Consider the following 19,571-nt stretch of genomic DNA (forward strand, 5'->3'; position numbering starts at 1 on the left):
AACCTTCCAACAGTGAGATTCAGTGACTTCAGTCCTACTCCTACAATTATGCTGGCTGCTTACACGCTACGCTTCTTCTCATTGGTAAGATGTGTAACTGCGAAGTGATGATGTGTTGCATACGGGGGATGTTCATTATGTAATTGTAATTGTAAATTAATTTTTTAAGTAATTGTAATTGTAATGTAATTGCTATTTCCAAATGTAATTATGATTATAATTGTAATTCAAATTTTCTGAAAGTAATTGTAATTTATTTTTATTTTTTTCAAATGTAATTACTCCAACCCTGATTCACTTCCTATGATGAATTTAAGGTGCAATATTTATTGATTGCATAGAAAGTACTAATTATATCATGCAGAGTGTTTTTTTTCATATTTCAGCCATTGTAATAAGAATTTGGATTTCTTTAATGGATGTATGGAGATGATGCAAGATAGTATTTTTAATATAAAAATAATATTTTTAATGTCCAAAAATATAAGTAAAATATATTCTTAGAAAAGGTTTGAGATAGTTAATTAATCATGCCTTTCAAGCCACCTGGAATGTTGGTACTCATTTCACAGTAGTTTTTCTCCTTTAGTTTCTGTGTACAAGAAATTCTCCAGTGTTTAGTTGGATAATCAAATAGGGATAGGTTGGACAGACAGATTTACTCATGGCCCATGACACAATTAAAATGTATTAACAATATGTTGAAAGCTATTGAGATAATCATTGACACGATACACAAACATGTCGTGACACATGGAGGCAGGCACCCATGCGTCGAGCACTGTAGATAAAATAGATATTTATATATATAGACATATATTTTACAAGAGACAAGATATTTAATTTCCTTTTATCTCATAGAGAATAAATATGAGGATTGAATGTAATCCATTCCATGTATTTTGTTTATTGTATGATATTGTACATTTACCCATGAAGTTTCAACATTTAGATACAAAAGGCTTTTTAGCATGACAAAATTATTTTAATACTGCTCCTAAGGGTTATCTATAGAGCTATTTATTCAAAGAATGGCTTATGGCCACACTTGCATGATAAAGGTATCATGAGAATGTATTAGTTAATTAATAGGCAGAGATGAATTATCAAGTTTATGAAAACATTACTGTATTAATAAAAGTTGCTATGTGCACTTTGTTTACCATGACATTATACAGAGGAGTCACAGTATAATTGCCTGATCTGTTGAAATTGCAATAGTCATTTACTAGTGTTGTAGTGAAGGTAGAAACAACAACAGCAACAATAAACGGTGCTGTGGTTTGTTAGATCACTTACCCAGTCCAATGTTTTTAGGACAGGTGACAGTATTGAAACTACTATAGGAGTTATGAGAAGAAGAAAGTTTGCATTGGAAGGGAGTAATTATATCCTTAATATTAGTTAAAGGGAACCAGATTTTTCATGGTAGTGCACATTACTCATTTCCAAAATGTTATAGATTCTTGGCTACAGGCTGCAATAGGTGAATTTGTTTATTTAAATATAATTCATGATGATATACTTTGGCCATTTTGCTTTTTTTTTAACAAAAGCATCACAAAGCGCAACTTCTGTTGCAGTCATGTTCATCTTCCCATTCTTCCTTGTCTTTCTGCCAACTTTCCACTCCCAGGCAGTTTGATTACAGGTTTTCATGCTTCTGATCTATTTGTATTAGTTCATCGTTGCTGTGGTTATTGTCAGAATTTTATTGTAAAATTTTTTATCGTTCAGGAGTAAAAAAAAAAAAAAAAAAATTGGTTTCGAGGTAAGAGTTGATGACTTTAAGACCCTTGTCAAGAAAATAGGGTAACGATTCGTTTTAGTACCGTGCCAGTATCTCGTTATCTACTTTATGAAACATCACTATCTCTTCATATATCTTTTCTACAAACCTTCAACTGTCATGGAAAGGCTTTCAAAATCCAATTCAAGGGCTTTTTTTTTTACTCTTGAAAATACGGGATAATGTTCACGAAAGCGCGTCGCCTCTGGTGCTGGCTGCGGTAACGGTGCCGCCTCGACAGCCGCAAAATAGCTCGCAGAGGGTTAAAAGTGGTGGAGCATATTTAAACTACTCCAACTGAACTTTATGACCTGCACCCCCCTCGACCCCCCCTTCTAACCAGGAGGGACTGCGCCCCCACTGGACCCCACCCCCACATGTATATGCGACTTATTTCTTCAAGGAGGTATTTCTCGCAACACCAGCTGCACCGCCACCGCGCCTGTCGCCATAGCAAACCTGTTATTTTTATGCAAATACTGCAAATTTTATCATGGAGCATGAATATAACCTACCCTGACCTAACAAAACCCTCTGCGAGCTATTTTGCGGCTGCGGCGGCACCACCGTCGCCGCGGCCAGCACCAGAGGAGGCGATGCGCTTTTGTAAACATTATCCCCTATTTTCAAGAGTAAAAAAATAGTCCTTGAATCGCATTTTGAAAGCGTTTCCATGAGTGTTGAAGGTTTGTACAAAAGATATATGAAGAGCTACTGATGTTTCATAAGGTAGGTAATGAGATACTGGCATGGTACTAAAACGAATCTTAACCGAAAATGTATCTCGATAATTATTTAAGATGTGGATGTGTGTTGTGATATTCATGTAAGTTGGCTAGTTTGTTTATTCAGATGGAAGGTATTCTATTTTCTTTGATCCCTGTTTTCAGCTCAAACTTTATTCCCCACAGTTGTTGAAAGACTGTCACACATCCTCCAGTACGTGTTTACTTACAATGGTGCTTAACCTCGGTTTGTCTTTATTTTCAACTTTATGATGGATGTTTTCCATGTGGGCTGTCCCTTGCTTTTTGTCTGGAAAATGTTATCATTCTCTCAAGATGATGTTGCCTCAGTGTGGTATCTCATATATGAATTGACTTTCCCAGAACCACATGTTATCATATCCATACCAGAAGAGGAAAGATTCCCAGTTTTTAACATGAATTTCATTTTAGCACTATAAGTAATGAAGGTATAGAGAGATCTGTACAGATGTTTTCAATTTTTTTGCAGTCTTTTTGGCTACTGCTGGTGCAGTATTCTCAGTCAAGAAAAATTCAAGTCATGTAAGTTGGCCTTTGTTGCCAATCAGATAATGTATGAATGCAAACAAATACTGCTTGGTTGAAGCCTCATCCAATCATTATGAATACATATGCAGGCAGTCCCTTAGTTATGCCGTAGTTCGGGACTGACAGGCTGGTGGCATATTGAACTGGTCGTAAGTCGAAATTTGCATAAAAATAATATTCATATGTCCTGCTGCAGATAGAACAGCATTCCTTTGCCTCTTATCCTCTCCTCCTACCCTGCCTCTGTCCTCATTCGCTCGCCTCACCCCAGCCCTGCATTCCATTGACCCTTTAGCCATGCAAAGTTGTGCAATGTTAGGATGTTGAGCTACCAAGTTATGCTAAGATGGCAGTAGTAGGCAAACTTCCACCAGGTCGATGAGTTTTTTTTATGTGGCCAAGGAGGCAGTGTTTGTAAACAGATGACTCATCGCAGTTATATGAGTAGCCAATATCACCTCTGTTGATTCTTCTTACCTTTTGTGAATGTTTTATTAAACTGTGATTGCTCTTTCTGGTAAACAGTTGCCTATAAGGGGTGCTGCAGAAATATCGTGAGGGAATTGTTGTTCTGAGGCACCATTTTGGGTGCAATGAGCTGATATTTTGTCCAGTTTGGCTCACCCCCTTGGAGTTATGGGGGTTTAATGGTTGAACCAAATGCAGCTGAGACATAAACAGTGGAGATAACTTCCACCCTTGCTCAGCACACATGCTAGCCAATTGGTTTCTGCTAGATTTAGCATTACACTTGTAAAGCAGACTATACAGTAGAATAGTGACTAGCAACTTCAATGTTAGTAGTACTTTCAGCTTAAGTTCCAAGGGCACCTGATGGGGAAACATGGGTGGGCTGGCTCAGCCCACCCACCTTTTCGACCCCTCTTGCCAGCAGGAGAAGACTGAGGATAGTGGTGGGTTGGGGGTGGGAGGGGATGTTCAGGAGTGCTGTGTAAACAAACAGCTGCTCTTCCCACTTTGGGATATTTGAAATGTCAGCTCATCACATAACCAAGTATTTCTGGTTGTAAGTGCAAGCAGTTGTAAGTCACAAACGTTGTAACTTGAGGACTACCTGTATCGTGTGACTTGTATCTTATGTTTTCATCATGAAACATTTTTGGATACTATAATATCATGTGTACATTGTTTTCTGTGGTTAAAGGAATTTGTCAAATAACAAAGTTTTATATTGTGACTCTACTGTAATTAGTGTCCCAAATACTCATGAATCAGCGGAATTATATAGATATGTATCAGAGACATGTATCAATGTATCATTTGCATGAAATGGTAATAATGAAAATAGTTATATTTATTACTATGGCTATTGTGAAACTATTATTTTTAAGTCACACATTCAGATTACATCAATTTCCAATGAGACAAGGCACCTGTGTCTCAAAAACAAAACATATCCTGTTACTATATATTATATATTCTTTTATATCCTATTAATTGAGTGTCCTTCCCAAACATTTCTACCTCATCATCATCTTCGGTAGCTACAACAACAAATTCTTGACATAATCTTCATAATAGTTACTGTTTTTACCTCATTTGAAAGCTTATAAGGAACTATTTTAAGGCTTGGTCATTCACCATTTGCTATGCAGCCACATTTCTGTGACCACAAAAATAGCAATTTTCATGGTAAGATTAAAAATGTTCACAACTGATGAGACAAGGATGAACTTGTTTTACACTGCCCATCAAAAGGGGAAGGCACTTCAACATATACACACAACAATAGACAGGGCTTCCTTCTGCACTGACTGTTCAGGTCATGTGCCATAATGGTGTAATATTAGTGACCCTCTTCGTATGTCTGCACTTATTTATATATATATATATATATATATATATATATATATATATATATATATATATATATATATATATATATATATATATATATATATATATATATATATCAGTGTATGCCGAGTAGCACCTACACACTGACTATAAGAATGTAATAATTCATAAATGAGGGTTATTCCTTCTGCTCTAAATCAAAGAAATCAATCTGGATCAATTTGCATTACTAGAGGACATTGTTTTTTATTGTCCCCATTTGTTGAGGCATGCATCATACATTTCACAAATGTGCATATTACTGTGTTAGGTATCATGATTTTAATAAGAAGGATTCTACATTCTAATTAATTCATTAGGTGACTGTGTTGTACAAGCTATATGTGATGATACCTCAAGTGGTCACTACTACTGCTAACAATGCTTGGTATGCAGCATTCCTCCATAGATGTCATTTAGAGAGATGAGGCAATTAAAATGATTGGAACAAGTGGAATGTGTCATTTAATGTATTTTGTGTGGTACAGTATTAAAGCCCCAAGTAATTAAACTAGATGATTATAAATATATATATATATATATATATATATATATATATATATATATATATATATATATATATATATATATATATATATATATATATATATAATTATATAAAATCATTATTATTATTTTTTTATTATATAATCATTATTATCATTTATTATTATTATTATTATTATTATTATTATTTTTTTTTTTTTACATACCTGCTCCTCCATATACGCGATTTTGCTATTTCTGGATTCGCCCACACTTGCGGAACCATTCTAAACATTTACGGTGTGCCCGTGGACGATTCGCCCGTTTCTAAGGAAAGGAAGATGTACAGGCTACATCAGTGACGTCTCAAGTAATGGACGGCTTACTCTTTTGATTTTGCGGCACCCTTATCATTAAGCCGCGAATTTTGGAAAATCAACCGCTTTGGTGCGAATCGCCATAACTCCCTTATTTCTGGGGCTACAGTAAAGTTTTTGGTATCAATCGACGGCAAAATAAAAGGGATATATTTTTTAATTAGAGACCGGGCTCAAAAACTGGCTCGAAAGGGTCAAAAATTGATTAAACTCTTTAGAAATGACACGGAAAAAAAATTATTTTGTTCCCAACCTTGAAACCCGCTCATTTTTTGAGAATTAAAAAAAAACTTATTTAACAAATAATTTAGCCCTGCCAATGTGCTTTCCAATATGGTGCATAACATTTCCCTACTCTCAATAGTTTCGTCGCTAGAGCTCGAAACGTAAACCCTGTCGAGAGCGATTTTGACGAACTCCAGACACTTTGCCGTTTTTGCCTAGTGTGGCCTAGCTATTGCCTCTAGAAGGCTGTAATTTGGCATGTAGCCCTTCTTGGCAATGTAGTTTGACCAACTCGAAGGAGTTTTTGATAGCTCGATTCTAAGTTCGTCGTCGAGCCGTCACAAAATAGCCTGTTTTTCGGCCCTTTTGCCGCGATTTGGACAGGTCCTAGTTTTTTATGTAATGCTTTTAATTTTTTTTCTGATTATTAATCTGTATTAAAGGAGCTTTCATTTGCCACCAAGCACGCCTTCCTTGGCAGCTCGAGTCAACCCAACACACCACAGTTGCCAGTTGCTCTGCCTGCTTTAATTATCGCATTTCTACCATTTTTTGGTGTGTCTACCATCTGCCATACAATATCAGCCATATGGCATAATTATGATAAAATATGGAGACTGTACCTGTATATGTAATGCCAGGACCGTCAAGCAAATTTTGATGTGAATCATCCAGGTGAATGGTGAGGTTCCGCTGGGGATGGCCAGGGAGTGGGGAAGGAGTGGTCGCTAAGAACATTAAAATATTACACTTTGACCTTATTTCCACACCACCCAAGGGGTAAAGAGTCTTGGTGCATTTTTAAAGAGGTTTATTATTATTATTATTATTATTATTATTATTATTATTATTATTATTATTATTATTATGCACTGTCGTGCACCATACTCCCCGAATGAGAGTACACCCCCACTTTTCTCGCACACACACACACACACACACACACACACACACACACACAGAGAGAGAGAGAGAGAGAGAGAGAGAGAGAGAGAGAGAGAGAGAGCTCTCTCTCTCTCTCTCTCTCTCTCTCTCTCTCTCTCTCTCTCTCTCTCTCTCTCTCAAGAATATTTAATCTATACACACACACACACACACACACACACACACACACACACACACACACACACATATATATATATATATATATATATATATATATACGGGGCCAGGGTGAGAGAGAGAGAGAGAGAGAGAGAGAGAGAGAGAGAGAGAGAGAGAGAGAGAGAGAGAGACACACACACACACACACACACACACACACACACACACACACACACACACACATACACAGAGAGAGGCATGGTGTGCGAGGTCAGTTGGAAACGTGGCAAGAGGGTCTAGCGGGCTGTCTACGTCAGAGCCGCCACTTAAGATTTGCCGGACTATAGGAAGGCGTGCTTGGTGGCAAATGAAAGCTCTTTTAATACAGATTAATATTTTGGAAAAAAATGGAAAGCATTAAATAAATAAAAAAAGTTATAAGCAAAAAACTAGGACGTGTCTAAATCACGGCAAAAGGTCCGAAAAACAGGCTATTTTGTGACGGCTCGACGACGAACTTAAATCGAACTATCAAAAACTCCTTAGAGTTGGTCAAACTACATTGCCAAGAGGGGTTACATACCAAATTACATCCTTCTAGAGGCAATATCAAGGCCACACTAGACAAAAACGGCAGTGTCTGGAGTTCGTCAAAATCGCTTTCGACAGAGTTTACGTTTCGAGCTCTAACGCCAAAACTACTGGGAGTAGGGAAATATTATGCACGATATTGGAAAGCACATTGGCAGGGCTAAATCATTTGTTAAATAAGTTTTTTGAAATTCTCAAAAAAATGAATGGGTTTCAAGGTTGGGAACTCATTTTTTTTTCCAGTCGTTTTTTTGCAAATTTATTCGATTTTTTACCCTTTCGTGTGGGTTTCGAGTCCGGTCGCTGCTGTTGCTGTGACTGAACAACAACTACTACCCAACACTCTGCTCTGCTAAGTGTTAATTCTGATACATTCCATTCCATCACCCTCACCCTAACACACTTGCTTTCCCTCGCTGTACTAACCTCATACATCTCGCAACTTCACAGTGGTGCACGCAAGCTCTCTGAACATTCTACACGTATTTTTTTTTTCCTATTAATTTTCCAGGAAGTGTTACTATTAGATACTATTTTAATTTTCTTTGTTAAACGGAAATTTCCCGGCCACCAGACACCTCCCGCTCGCCGGCCGTATTCCCCTGGGACCCTTTGTTTCACTTGGAGACCCTTTGTTTCACTTGGGGACCCTTTGTTTCACTTGGGGACCCTTTGATTCACTACGCTCTGGAAAGATCAGCCAATATGCCCTCAAATTTGAAACGTTGTTTTAATTGTGGCCTTCGCCAAGCACCGCAATACTTTAGGACAAGTAACGAGGCAAGCGAGACGCCGTTTTTGCGTCAAGGCAGGGCATGATGAAAGAAAAATCAGTCACCTGGAATCCGCGTCCTGTCGCCATCACACTCCCACTGCTCTCATCCATTAGACGCCACAAGACCATTCTTCCTGCTGTGGTCTGCGTAGATCAGACACAGTTTCGGGGGGCACAGACAAGCTGAAAACATCTGTTAGACTTGTTGGGGACTCGCTGGTTAGAGGTCAATTAACGGAATTCTGCGGCAGGAATACAGAGACGCGGAGGCGTTATTGTATTCCGGGAGCCAAATTGGACGACATTACTTCAGCTGTCGATGCTGTCACGGAACTTGCGAAGGAAGACACAGTTTATCTGATTCACGCGGGGACAAATGACGTTCAGTCTACTCAAACTCAGGCCCTACTATCAAAATACCGTCAGGTCATTGGGTGTTACAAGACCAAGTCCCCTCACGTCATTGTCTCTGGAATTCTACCCAGAATCAGCGCTTACGCCGGCTTCAACAGCAAAGCGAGCAACATCAATACTAGTCTGAAGGAAATTTGTGACGACGAAGGCGTGGCGTTTACAAATGCCTGGCACCACTTCTTTGAACGCCCAGACTTGTTTTGGAACGATGAACTACACCAACCCGTAGCGTCGGTGCGACTCACAAGAAACTGTGTAACTAACGACGCCTCCGACAAGCGAACTGGTACAACTCGTCACGGCCACATATCTATCATGTACACAAATACACGTAGTTTAATACCCAAAAAGGACGAAATTAGGGCGTATATTGCAACAGAGAAACCAGATGTGGTAACCATCACAGAGACTTGGGCCAACTCTACACATCTAGAATCCGAACTGTCATTCCCTGGGTACGAAAGCTTCCACAAAAGTCGAAAGCACAAGAAAGGAGGAGTAGTAGTTTGCTACGTAAAAAGTACACTCCCTGCCATAAAAATAGACAAACAGGACGCAGAGAAATACGATTCTGTTTATGTGGAAATAACCGCAAATAACAAGAAACTAACACTTGCAACCGTATACAGGCCTCCGAAACAACAGGCAGCCGATGACACTGCCCTCTACGAAGAGATTCACTCTAACACAAAGCAAGGAAGCAATTATAATTGGGGACTTTAATTGCCTTAATATTGACTGGGGACTGATGACTGGAGATCAAGAGGGTAACAGGCTTATAGAAATGGTGGAGGATTCGTTCATCACACAAGTTGTAACTCAACCAACAAGAGAAAACAATCTGCTGGATCTGGTATTAGTAGGCGACCCCGACCTCACGCTGAATACTTAGCGTCAGCAGCAACACGGCAGCGGTAACCAAACCATGGTTGATCCGCTGGTCTGGTGGTGAACTCTCGGTGGGGCACATGTCGCCTCTGGAGGGCCAAGAGTCGGGAGGTGAGGGCTTGTGTCATGCCCTCCGCCCCGCCTTGCAGCACAGAAGGCCACGCCTTGTGGCTCAGGTCACGGCGTAAGGAGGTCCAGTCAGCCTTATCCCACAGCCAGATCGTGCGGGCGGGGGCCTCGTCCCGAGCCACCCCCACATCCACCAGGGTCAGGACAGCATGGTGGTCGGAGCTGCCCACGAGTCCCAGCTGGTGACAGCGTAGAATGTCCTCCTGGAGGTCGGAGATGACGGGGTCCAGCGTCCCGCCCAGCTCGTGAGTAGGGAAGGTTACGTGATCCGTCAGGCCCTGCACCGCCAAGAGGGATTCGTAGGCGTTCTGTTCCAAGTGGTGGTTGAGGTCACCCACCAGTAGGACGTGCCTGCAGCTGTGCGCCACTAGCAGGTCGTCCAGGGACTCGGTGAGGTACCGGAGCGAGGCAGGCCCTTGTCGTGGCGGGCGGTCCATAGCGCACAGCAGGAGGGCAGAGCGGTCAGCCAGCACAACCCGGAAGAACATTACCTCCATCTGGGGAGGCGTGTCCACGTCGAGGTGCTGGGCCTGTAGTCCTTCCTTGAAGCAGACAGCCACTCCGCCTCCTGCTCGCTCATGTCGGTCCCTCCATCCCCATCTCCCTCCTACGCCTTCCCCATCCATTTCTCTCTCTCTCTCTCTCTCTCTCTCTCTCTCTCTCTCTCTCTCTCTCTCTCTCTCTCTCTAGCATGGTCTGTGTGTGTGTGTGTGTGTGTGTGTGTGTGTGTGTGTGTGTGTGTGTGTGTGTGTGTATCTAGGTGTCATCTCTCTCTCTCTCTCTCTCTCTCTCTCTCTCTCTCTCTCTCTCTCTCTCTCTCTCTCTCTCTCTCTCTCTCTCTCTCTCTCTCTCTCTCTCTCTCTCTCTCTCTCTCTCTCTCTCTAGCCTGGTCTGTGTGTGTGTGTGTGTGTGTGTGTGTGTGTGTGTGTGTGTGTGTGTGTGTTAATATCTAGGTGTCATCTCTCTCTCTCTCTCTCTCTCTCTCTCTCTCTCTCTCTCTCTCTCTCTCTCTCTCTCTCTCTCTCTCTCTCTCTCTCTCTCTCTCTCTCTCTCTCTCTCTCTCTCTCTCTCTCTCTCTCTGGGATGGTGTGTGTGTGTGTGTGTGTGTGTGTGTGTGTGTGTGTGTGTGTGTGTGTGTGTCATCGCCGTTGTTGTGATGGGCTCTCAGCCTGTTTGTTGCCTTACGTGACTGTTAGTTGTGACTGAATACGTGAAGAAACGCGTGACTGCTGGAGTGCGCAACTTCCTGATTGTGTGGCTGCAGGGCAAAAGAGCGGCTGGTTTAATGCATGGTCGGGTGGCTGGGATGCGTCCTCTCATGCGAGCAAATATACTATAGTCGGTTCTATGAGAGCTGGTGTGCCTAATCTTTCATTGGTGGGGTGACGGTCTTTGCGTCGCTCATTGGCTGTTTTTTTAATAGATCTAAGTCTAACCTGCCGTGACAAAGCCTCTCGCTGTCTCCTACCTCTTAAAATCAATACCATGACCCAAGCAATGATACTAAGTCCGCGAGTCCACCCTTGAAGGATTAGGGCCGCCATCTCTCGTGGAACCGACTATAGTAATTAAGTAATGACAGCAATGTTGGTTAAAACTACGTAACAGCAGCAACACCCTTTGATTATGTGTTTTCTGGAGATTTTTTCGTGCGTGTGTGTTGAATACGTTAATGTGGAGTATTTTGTTACACTTTTTATCCGGTTGATCTCTTACATGGGTGACTAATGAGCAAGTTCGCATACAATATTATCCCGTTATTGCTTCATCCCCATTTATTATTCATCTATTTATTTATCTATTATTTATTTATTTATTATTTATCAGTTATCATTTCTCTTACCTTTATTCATTTACCTTTTTTTTCAGCTAACTTCTCCTTTTCGCTTTCACGTCATTGGCTAGTTCATGTACTGATTAAATTACTTGATTTATTATTCAGGGTGCCATCATCTCAGCATTTCCTCAGTGAACATCGATGACGCAATTTTTTACTCCTTTCTCTGAGACTGAAAGTTCGTCAAAAATCTGTCGTATGGCTGGGCTTCGCTTGGACGGAGTGGCTGACAGATTTGTTGGTTGGGAAAAATACCACTTGTGACTCGCGGTATGGAACGCTTTTACTTTCATCGATGGAGGTGTTTGCTTGACTCTTTCATCAGCTACTTGAATGCCATCCAAAACACACACACACACACACACACACACACTATATTCCCCCCCCCCTCCCCCTCCCCCCCCCCCGCAGGCGCCACTCCCATTACTGAGGGTGCCGGAAGGATGATACACGAGGAAGAGACGGTGTATATAGGGAGACGCTGACTGTCTGGAAATTACTCAACAACAACCAAACGACTCTGGCTGCAGGGATGTGAGGGTGACTCGGCAGGACTTGACACCGCCAGCCAACCACTCAATCACTCCCTTACGTACTCCCTCACTCTCCCTGCTGCCTTAGGGGTGAGTAGGGGCGGAGTGCGGGCGGAGGGGCAGGTGAAGGGTGGATGGATGCGGGGAAGGGAAAGGCACAGGGAACTATAAAACCCTCGAGTCGGGAGCTTCAGGCCGCAGTCAGTCCCGCGTGCTTTGTTCTGGAGGCAAGTAAATCTTTTTCCTTCCTTCCTCCCGTTATCTTTTTTAACTTTTTTTTTTCACTATTTTGTTTTCTCGCTTTCCTCTCATCTTTCTTCTGCGGCTTCTCGTCTGTCTTGCTTTTCTCCGTTGTTTGGTGTTGCTTGCGCAAAGTTTTTATTTTTTATTTATCTCTTCTGTTCGTAGAAAAAATGTTGCCACTGATGTGTAGATGATCTAAGAATGGAGACGGATAACACGTAGCTACTTATGTGACTTATTTCCTTGGCGTCTGGTGGTTCGGGAATGTTGCCTAGATATTGATTTGCTTGAGCAATGAACCCTATACTTGAGATGTCACTGGGTTGAGTGACTGACTTCCACCACCACCAGTCGCAACCACATACCTACCCATACTCCAGAAGCTTAAAGTGACACACACACACACACACAAACACACCTCCGTGGCGCAATTGGTTAGAGCGCTGCGGTGCCAGGCTTCACGGTCTGACAGGGCGGCGGTTCGAGCCCGCTCAAGCCGGATTCTTTCCGTTGACTAGGAGTGGTTACTGTCCTCCCTTGAGCAAGGGGGATGGGGTGTGTGGTGTGTGAGGTCCTGGCAGTACCCGGAGATCGACGATAAAGAGCACTTGCTCATGTCGGGAGGGTACCTGCTGGCGATTACGAGTCCAACACGTGATCAGGCCGTGGTGAATTACACACCAACCTTTCCCTATCCCCACCTCTCAAACTTCATTAACTTCACTGTGCATCAGAAAAAAAAGCCAAAAAAAGGAAACGGCTCACACGATTGAGGTGGAGTAACATTTTAAAGTTCCAAAGAGCCGGCAGAGTCAGCAACATGAGTGTGGAGGAACACAAAGCAGGTTTTCGGGATATTTCTACGGGCGTCAGCGGGAGTCCCTGCGGTAAGGACTCAGGTGGACGACAGGTGGGGCGTGAGGCTACCTGTACGTGATCAACTGGGAGCTGCTCACGTGCTCACATCCAGTTAAAATAGTATAAGGTCCATATCATTAAACTCTTCGGAGCCCTAATACATCAATTCATTAAGGCTTTCGCGGAAGCTTTCGGTGTTTCCATGGGTGGTTTCATGAGCCTGGTGGTAGTTTTGCGAGGCTTCCGCGCTGTTAGAGGGGAAGACACTCATGATAACACGACGTATCTTCTCTGAACCTGAAGCGTTTGATGATATGAGTGTAAATCCTACTCCGTAACGTGAAATAATATGTCAAGTGTCTAAAACGTGCTTCATCTACAATTACTAGCGTCCTTTCCCTTTAGTTCCCCCTCAGTTTCTATATTCTTGCCTCGCTCAGTGGTCGAAACATTCCCTGGGGCGACTGTACATACATACCTGCTCAACCATTGTGAAGTTTTGTGGTCATGTCATCATTTTCGGCAAAGGGTGGAACTTCGCCATCCTTTCTCTCTCTCTCTCTCTCTCTCTCTCTCTCTCTCTCTCTCTCTCTCTCTCTCTCGTTATTTCTCTTTCTCATCATTGTCATCATGAATCATTTTCATACTCATAAGAAAGCTGTGGCAGAGTGGAGGGAAAGGAGGGAGGATGGAGCGCACCTTTCCCTCTCGTTCGTTACACTTGTGGAAATGCAAGTCACTCAGTTAGTCAGTAAATCAGTCGGGAAGTGTTTTTCTCTGTCAGTGTATGGTTTATATAGGTACGTATTTTTTTCCTATCAGTATTAAGTATGATTTTTTCTGCTATTCGACTGCCAGTTCCTTCGCCTGTCTATCTACTTGCCTATACCTATCCATTTATTGTTCTCTCTCTTTATCTGCCTGTCTGTCTGTCTACCTATCTGTGTGTGTGTACATTTATTATTCTTCAGAGTATCCTCGGAGCTGTACAAATGGAGGCACCCCCAAGTTTTCACCCTCCGTCTTAGAGGCCGTGATGCCGAGGAGATAATTTTGAGGGTATACTGGTTGTGGTAGTCGTTACTTGTAACTTGGGAGAGTTCGTGATACTGTGAGACGTTCAAAACTCGCACTTAACGTGACAGAGCCGCTGAAAAAGTATTGAAAAATATTTTACTTCCTCGACCTGAGACATAATAAAGTATATATAGTCAGCATCATCTGAGGAAGTCTGGTCTCAATTATACAAAATATCAATCTTTATCTTAAAACAATTAATAAACTTGGCGACACATGGGCTACTCTCTCTTGTAAGATGCACCATGTTCCATCTCTCGTTATTAAGATTCATCTACGGCTTGCTTTAATGGGATGGGGTGGCTGGAGGACTCGTTGACACTTTCCCTTGACTGGGCGTCATCCTCCCGCCTGGCCCGCGTGTCGTTGCGGCTCGGGGCGCCAATTAGACGAGCACTAAAGCACCCCGCAGCGTGACGCCACGAATGATGAATGTGCGCGTGCAGGATCAGAGTCTGATGTTACACTTACTTATTAGTTTCGATGAATTTTTTTTTTTTTTTGGATCGCTATCTAACGTTCAGACTAAAGTTTGGTTTTTGCGTGACTGCGTTTCTAAATTTCTATTTAGAAAGCGAACCTCCGGTTTTGTATTGTATTATCATTACTCTTCGTTCATGTGTGTGTGTGTGTGTGTGTGTGTGTGTGTGTGTGTGTGTGTGAGTGACACACACACACACACACACACACACTAGTGTTTATCTACGCTGCGGATTACGTAAAACGTATACTCAATAAAGCTGATCTCTTGTGGTATCTGTAAACTTATTATTGTTTTTACTTTTATTACGTAACACAGCAGCCAGCCAGCCGTCACCCTCCCTTCCCTCAACCATTACACAGGTGCTACAACGCTGCCGGGGCTCCCTCGCCTCTACAAAGGCTCACTTTTAAGGATATATACGTCCACTCCCTTAGTTCACGGTATCCCCGCGTGTCATTGGGTATTGTTGTAACCTTCACTATTGACGCTGTCTAACAAACAGGAGGTATTAAATATCTTGTCCGGCGATGGAATTTGATCTGAACAATTTTTTCTTCATTCAGTAGAGTTCGTTTTTTAGTGGTTATGTATGTGTTTCTGAAGATGTAAAGATGCCTAACTGTTTTGTGTCCTGCGGCTTTGTTTCACAAAATCTCTGTTCCCCAGATGGTGAGTCGCGGGCAGCTGGTGGCGGCCTTGGCGGCAGTGGTGGTGGCGGTGGGGCCGGGGGCTGGTGCCTCCTTCCTCATGGGGGGCAGAGGGAGGCACCGGCCACCTAAATGCCCTACCAAGTATGTCACCATGTATGAAACGGAGGTGATAGAGGTGAGTGTCTGGGGGGTGGCGGGCGATTGGGCCATTACGGGAACGAGGGTGATAGAGAAGATGTCTGTTGGGAATTTGAGAAGTGTGTGTGTGTGTGTGTGTGTGTGTGTGTGTGTGTGTGTTAGTGTGTGTAAAGATTTGTGATATGAAGCTTAACCTTGATTTGTGTGGTCTCGCCTCCATTTTTGCTTTTTTTAAATATATTTTCAAATTTATTGACATTTTTACGGCTTTATTTTCTTTTTATGACTTCCGAATTTCTGTATTTCTTTAATTGGAAAGCAGTACTCTCTCTAATTTCACAATCCTATTGTACATAAATATTCTTTCACTTTTTCATCGCTTTGAGCACTGAGGTCTCGGATATTAATACGCCCTATTTTCATAAGTGTGTGTGTGTGTGTGTGTGTGTGTGTGTGTGTGTGTGTGTGGGTATGTGTGTGTGTGTGTGTGTGTGTGTGTGTGTGTGTGTGTGTGTGTGTAAATCACCCACGGCCTGATCACAAGCTGGGCCTGCAATCGCCAGTAAGTAACCTCCCGACCCGAGCTCCTTATAGTCGATCTCTGGGTACTGCCAGGACCTTCACACATTACACCCGCCATCCCCCTTGCTCAAGGGGGGACAGTAACCGCTCCTTTGTCAGTGAAAAAATCCCGGGCCTGAGCAGGGCTCGAACCTCCGCTTGCCAGACCAAGGAGCATGGCAGCGCAGCACTCTACCATGCACTGATCTACCGGAGTTGTGTGTGTATGTGTGTGTGTGTGTGTGTGTGTGTGTGTGTGTGTGTGTGTGTGTGTGTGTGTGTGTATACGCGCTTACACACAGACTAGACCGAAAAACAAAGTTACTGGGCGAGGGTTGAATGGAGGCAGATCGCCGTGATCCAGGAGACAGACAAGAAGATTTGCGGTATAATGAGACATCACAGTGGCATGAACAAATGGAAGTGAATTACATGATAAAGAAAAAGAACAGAAAATGAGGAAAGAGAAGAGGAATGCCTAAATGTCAGACAGAAAGATCATAACAGACCATTCTTGATTAGCCTGTGACAGTATAGTCAACTAACTTGTACATATATGCTGAGGTATAGTTAAAATATCTCTCTGTCCTGGAAACGATAACAGAGTCTAGAACACTGGAGCTATGTCACTCTTTCCAGTTAATCTTAAATGGACCAAAGTCGACATAACAATGACAAATACTTCTATATCTCTCTTATTTTTTTTCTTTATTTTTACATCTTATATAGTGCAATTAAATATAAGTCTCTCTCTCTCTCTCTCTCTCTCTCTCTCTCTCTCTCTCTCTCTCTCTCTCTCTCTCTCTCTCTCTCTCTCTCTCTCTCTCTCTCTCTCTCTCTCTCTCTCTCTCTCTCTCTCTCTCTCTCTCTCTCTCTTCCCCCCCTCCCAGCAACCCGTCTACCACACTGTTGAGCAGACGCGAGAAGTGCCCACGACCGTCTACAGAACCGTGCAGCAGACCGTGAATAAGGTGGTGGAGAAGACCCGCGTCCTGCCCAAGTACATTACCTCCACCGACTACCGCACCCGCTACACCACCCGCACCTCCTACTCCACTAGCGTGCGCGTCCAGTACTCACCTACCTACATTACCTCCACCACCTACGTGCCCTCCTACGTCACCACCACGGAGATCTCTTATGTGTACCGGACACAGACGGAGACCAAGACGAGGACCTCCACTACTGTGCACCCCACCTACATCACCACCACCCAGGTCACCACGCGCTACCAGACGCAAGTCACCACACAGTACCAGCAGCAGTACTTGACGGTCACCAGCACGCAGCAGTCCTACCACACAGCCTGCCCCGAGCAAGGCTATGGTGCGCCTCCCCAGATTGACCCATCACCCGTTTACGGTACACCTCCGCTACCACAGCAATCCTACGGCGCCCCTAAGCCTCCACGGCAATCCTACGGTTCACCAGCGCCTCCACAGCAATCTTACGGTTCACCAGCGCCTCCACAGCAATCTTACGGTTCACCAGCGCCTCCACAGCAATCTTACGGTTCACCAGGGCCTCTACAGCAATCATACGGGACACCGGATCTTCCTCAGCAATCCTATGGTGCACCAGATCCTCCACAGCAATCCTATGGTGCACCAGATCCTCCACAGCAATCCTACGGTGTGCCAGAACCTCCACAGCAATCCTATGGTTCTCCAAATCGCCCACAGCAATCCTACGGTCCTCCAGCACCACCACAACAATCGTACGGTCCTCCAGCACCACCACAGCAATCCTACGGTCCCCCAGAACCTCCACAGCAATCCTACAGACCCCCAGAGCCACCACAGCAATCCTATAGACCTCCAGAACCCCTTCAGCAAACCTATAGTCCTCCAGAGCCACCACAGCAATCCTACAGACCTCCAGAGCCCCCACAGCAATCCTATGGTCCCCCAGAACCCCCTCAGCAAACCTATGGTCCTCCAGATTCCCCACGGCAATCCTACAGACCTCCAGAGCCCCCACAGCAATCCTACAGACCCCCAGAGCCTCCACGGCAATCCTATGGTCCTCCAGATCCTCCACAACAATCCTATGGACCCCCGGAACCCCCTCAGCAAACCTATGGTCCTCCAGATTCCTCACGGCAATCCTACAGACCTCCAGAGCCCCCACAGCAATCCTACAGACCCCCAGAGCCTCCACGGCAATCCTATGGTCCTCCAGATCCTCCACAACAATCCTATGGACCCCCGGATCCTCCACAGCAATCCTATGGACCCCCAGATCCTCCACAGCAATCCTATGGTCCTCCAGATCCTCCACAGCAATCTTACGGACCCCCAGATCCTCCACAGCAATCCTATGGTCCTCCAGATCCTCCACAGCAATCCTACGGACCCCCAGATCCCCCACAGCAATCCTACGGACCCTCAAATCCTCCACAGCAATCCTACGGTGCCCCAGTTCCTCCACAGCAATCCTCCGGACCCCCAGATCCCCCACAGCAGTCCTACGGTACCCCAGATCCTCCACAGCAATCTTATGGTCCTCCAGAACCCTCACAGCAATCCTACGGCGTCCCAAAGCCCCCACAGCAATCCTACAGCGTCCCTGAGCCTCCGCAGCAATCGTACCTGCCACCTCCCCCGGTCTCTGCGCCCTCGTACCGGGCCCCTGGAGGTGGATCGCTGGGCCCCGAGTCCTTCGGAACCTTCGTACCAGAGTACAGCGGCGGCTCCTTCGCTGTGTACAACAGTCTCCGGAAAAAGAAGAGAGAGTTGGCGGCGGAGGAGGTGAAGGAGGTGGCGGCAAAAGTGGAGTTTGAAGGAAAGGATGAGAAGGAAGGGACGGAGTAAGCAAAGACAAGGAAGACAAAAGAAACCCCACATGGGATCTTCAGTGAGGGTTCGCGTGAGGTACAAGGAGGAAGGGAAGAAAGGGTGGATGGTGGTGATGTTTGAAGTGTTACTGTTTTGCTCTACTGTACCGTCCGTCGTTGCCTTCCCTGTATTAAGCATTTTCATCCTCCAGATATTGTAAATACTTAACTTAAATACATTTTTTTGTTTTTTTCTGACTTGTTGATTGTTTGAGAGTAATGATTTCCTGTTCCCTTGTTGTCTCGAAGTCGTGGGGCTTAAAAACGAAAGATGCAAATTTTGCTCACGTTTTTTTTTTTTTTTTTTTTTTTTAATTCACATGGTCCGACTACGCGATAGACTCGCGCTCGCCAGCCAGCACCCTCCCCAAATGAGCATGAATAAACCTCATAGGTGACGGATCTCTGGGTACGGCTGAAACCTCATAACCACACAAACCGGGGAGACGGGACACAACCCTCGAATGAAACCCGGCACCCATTC

The 19,571-nt window shown here is 44.0% G+C and overlaps 1 protein-coding gene across 1 annotated transcript in view; it reads left to right on the plus strand.

Annotated features, from left to right (window-relative positions):
- LOC127004330 (uncharacterized) overlaps positions 1 to 19,285 on the plus strand; it is a 30,028-nt gene extending 10,743 nt beyond the window's left edge. The window contains exons 2-3 of the mRNA XM_050871881.1: positions 15,569 to 15,727; positions 17,142 to 19,285. Of these exons, the coding sequence (XP_050727838.1) occupies positions 15,569 to 15,727; positions 17,142 to 19,064 (2,082 nt within the window). The 3' untranslated portion in view covers positions 19,065 to 19,285. The remainder of the gene's footprint in view (positions 1 to 15,568; positions 15,728 to 17,141) is intronic.
- Positions 19,286 to 19,571: the final 286 nt, after the last annotated feature.

The sequence above is a fragment of the Eriocheir sinensis genome, chromosome 28 (genome assembly GCF_024679095.1).
Source record: "Eriocheir sinensis breed Jianghai 21 chromosome 28, ASM2467909v1, whole genome shotgun sequence".
Classification (NCBI taxonomy): Eukaryota; Metazoa; Arthropoda; class Malacostraca; order Decapoda; family Varunidae; genus Eriocheir; species Eriocheir sinensis.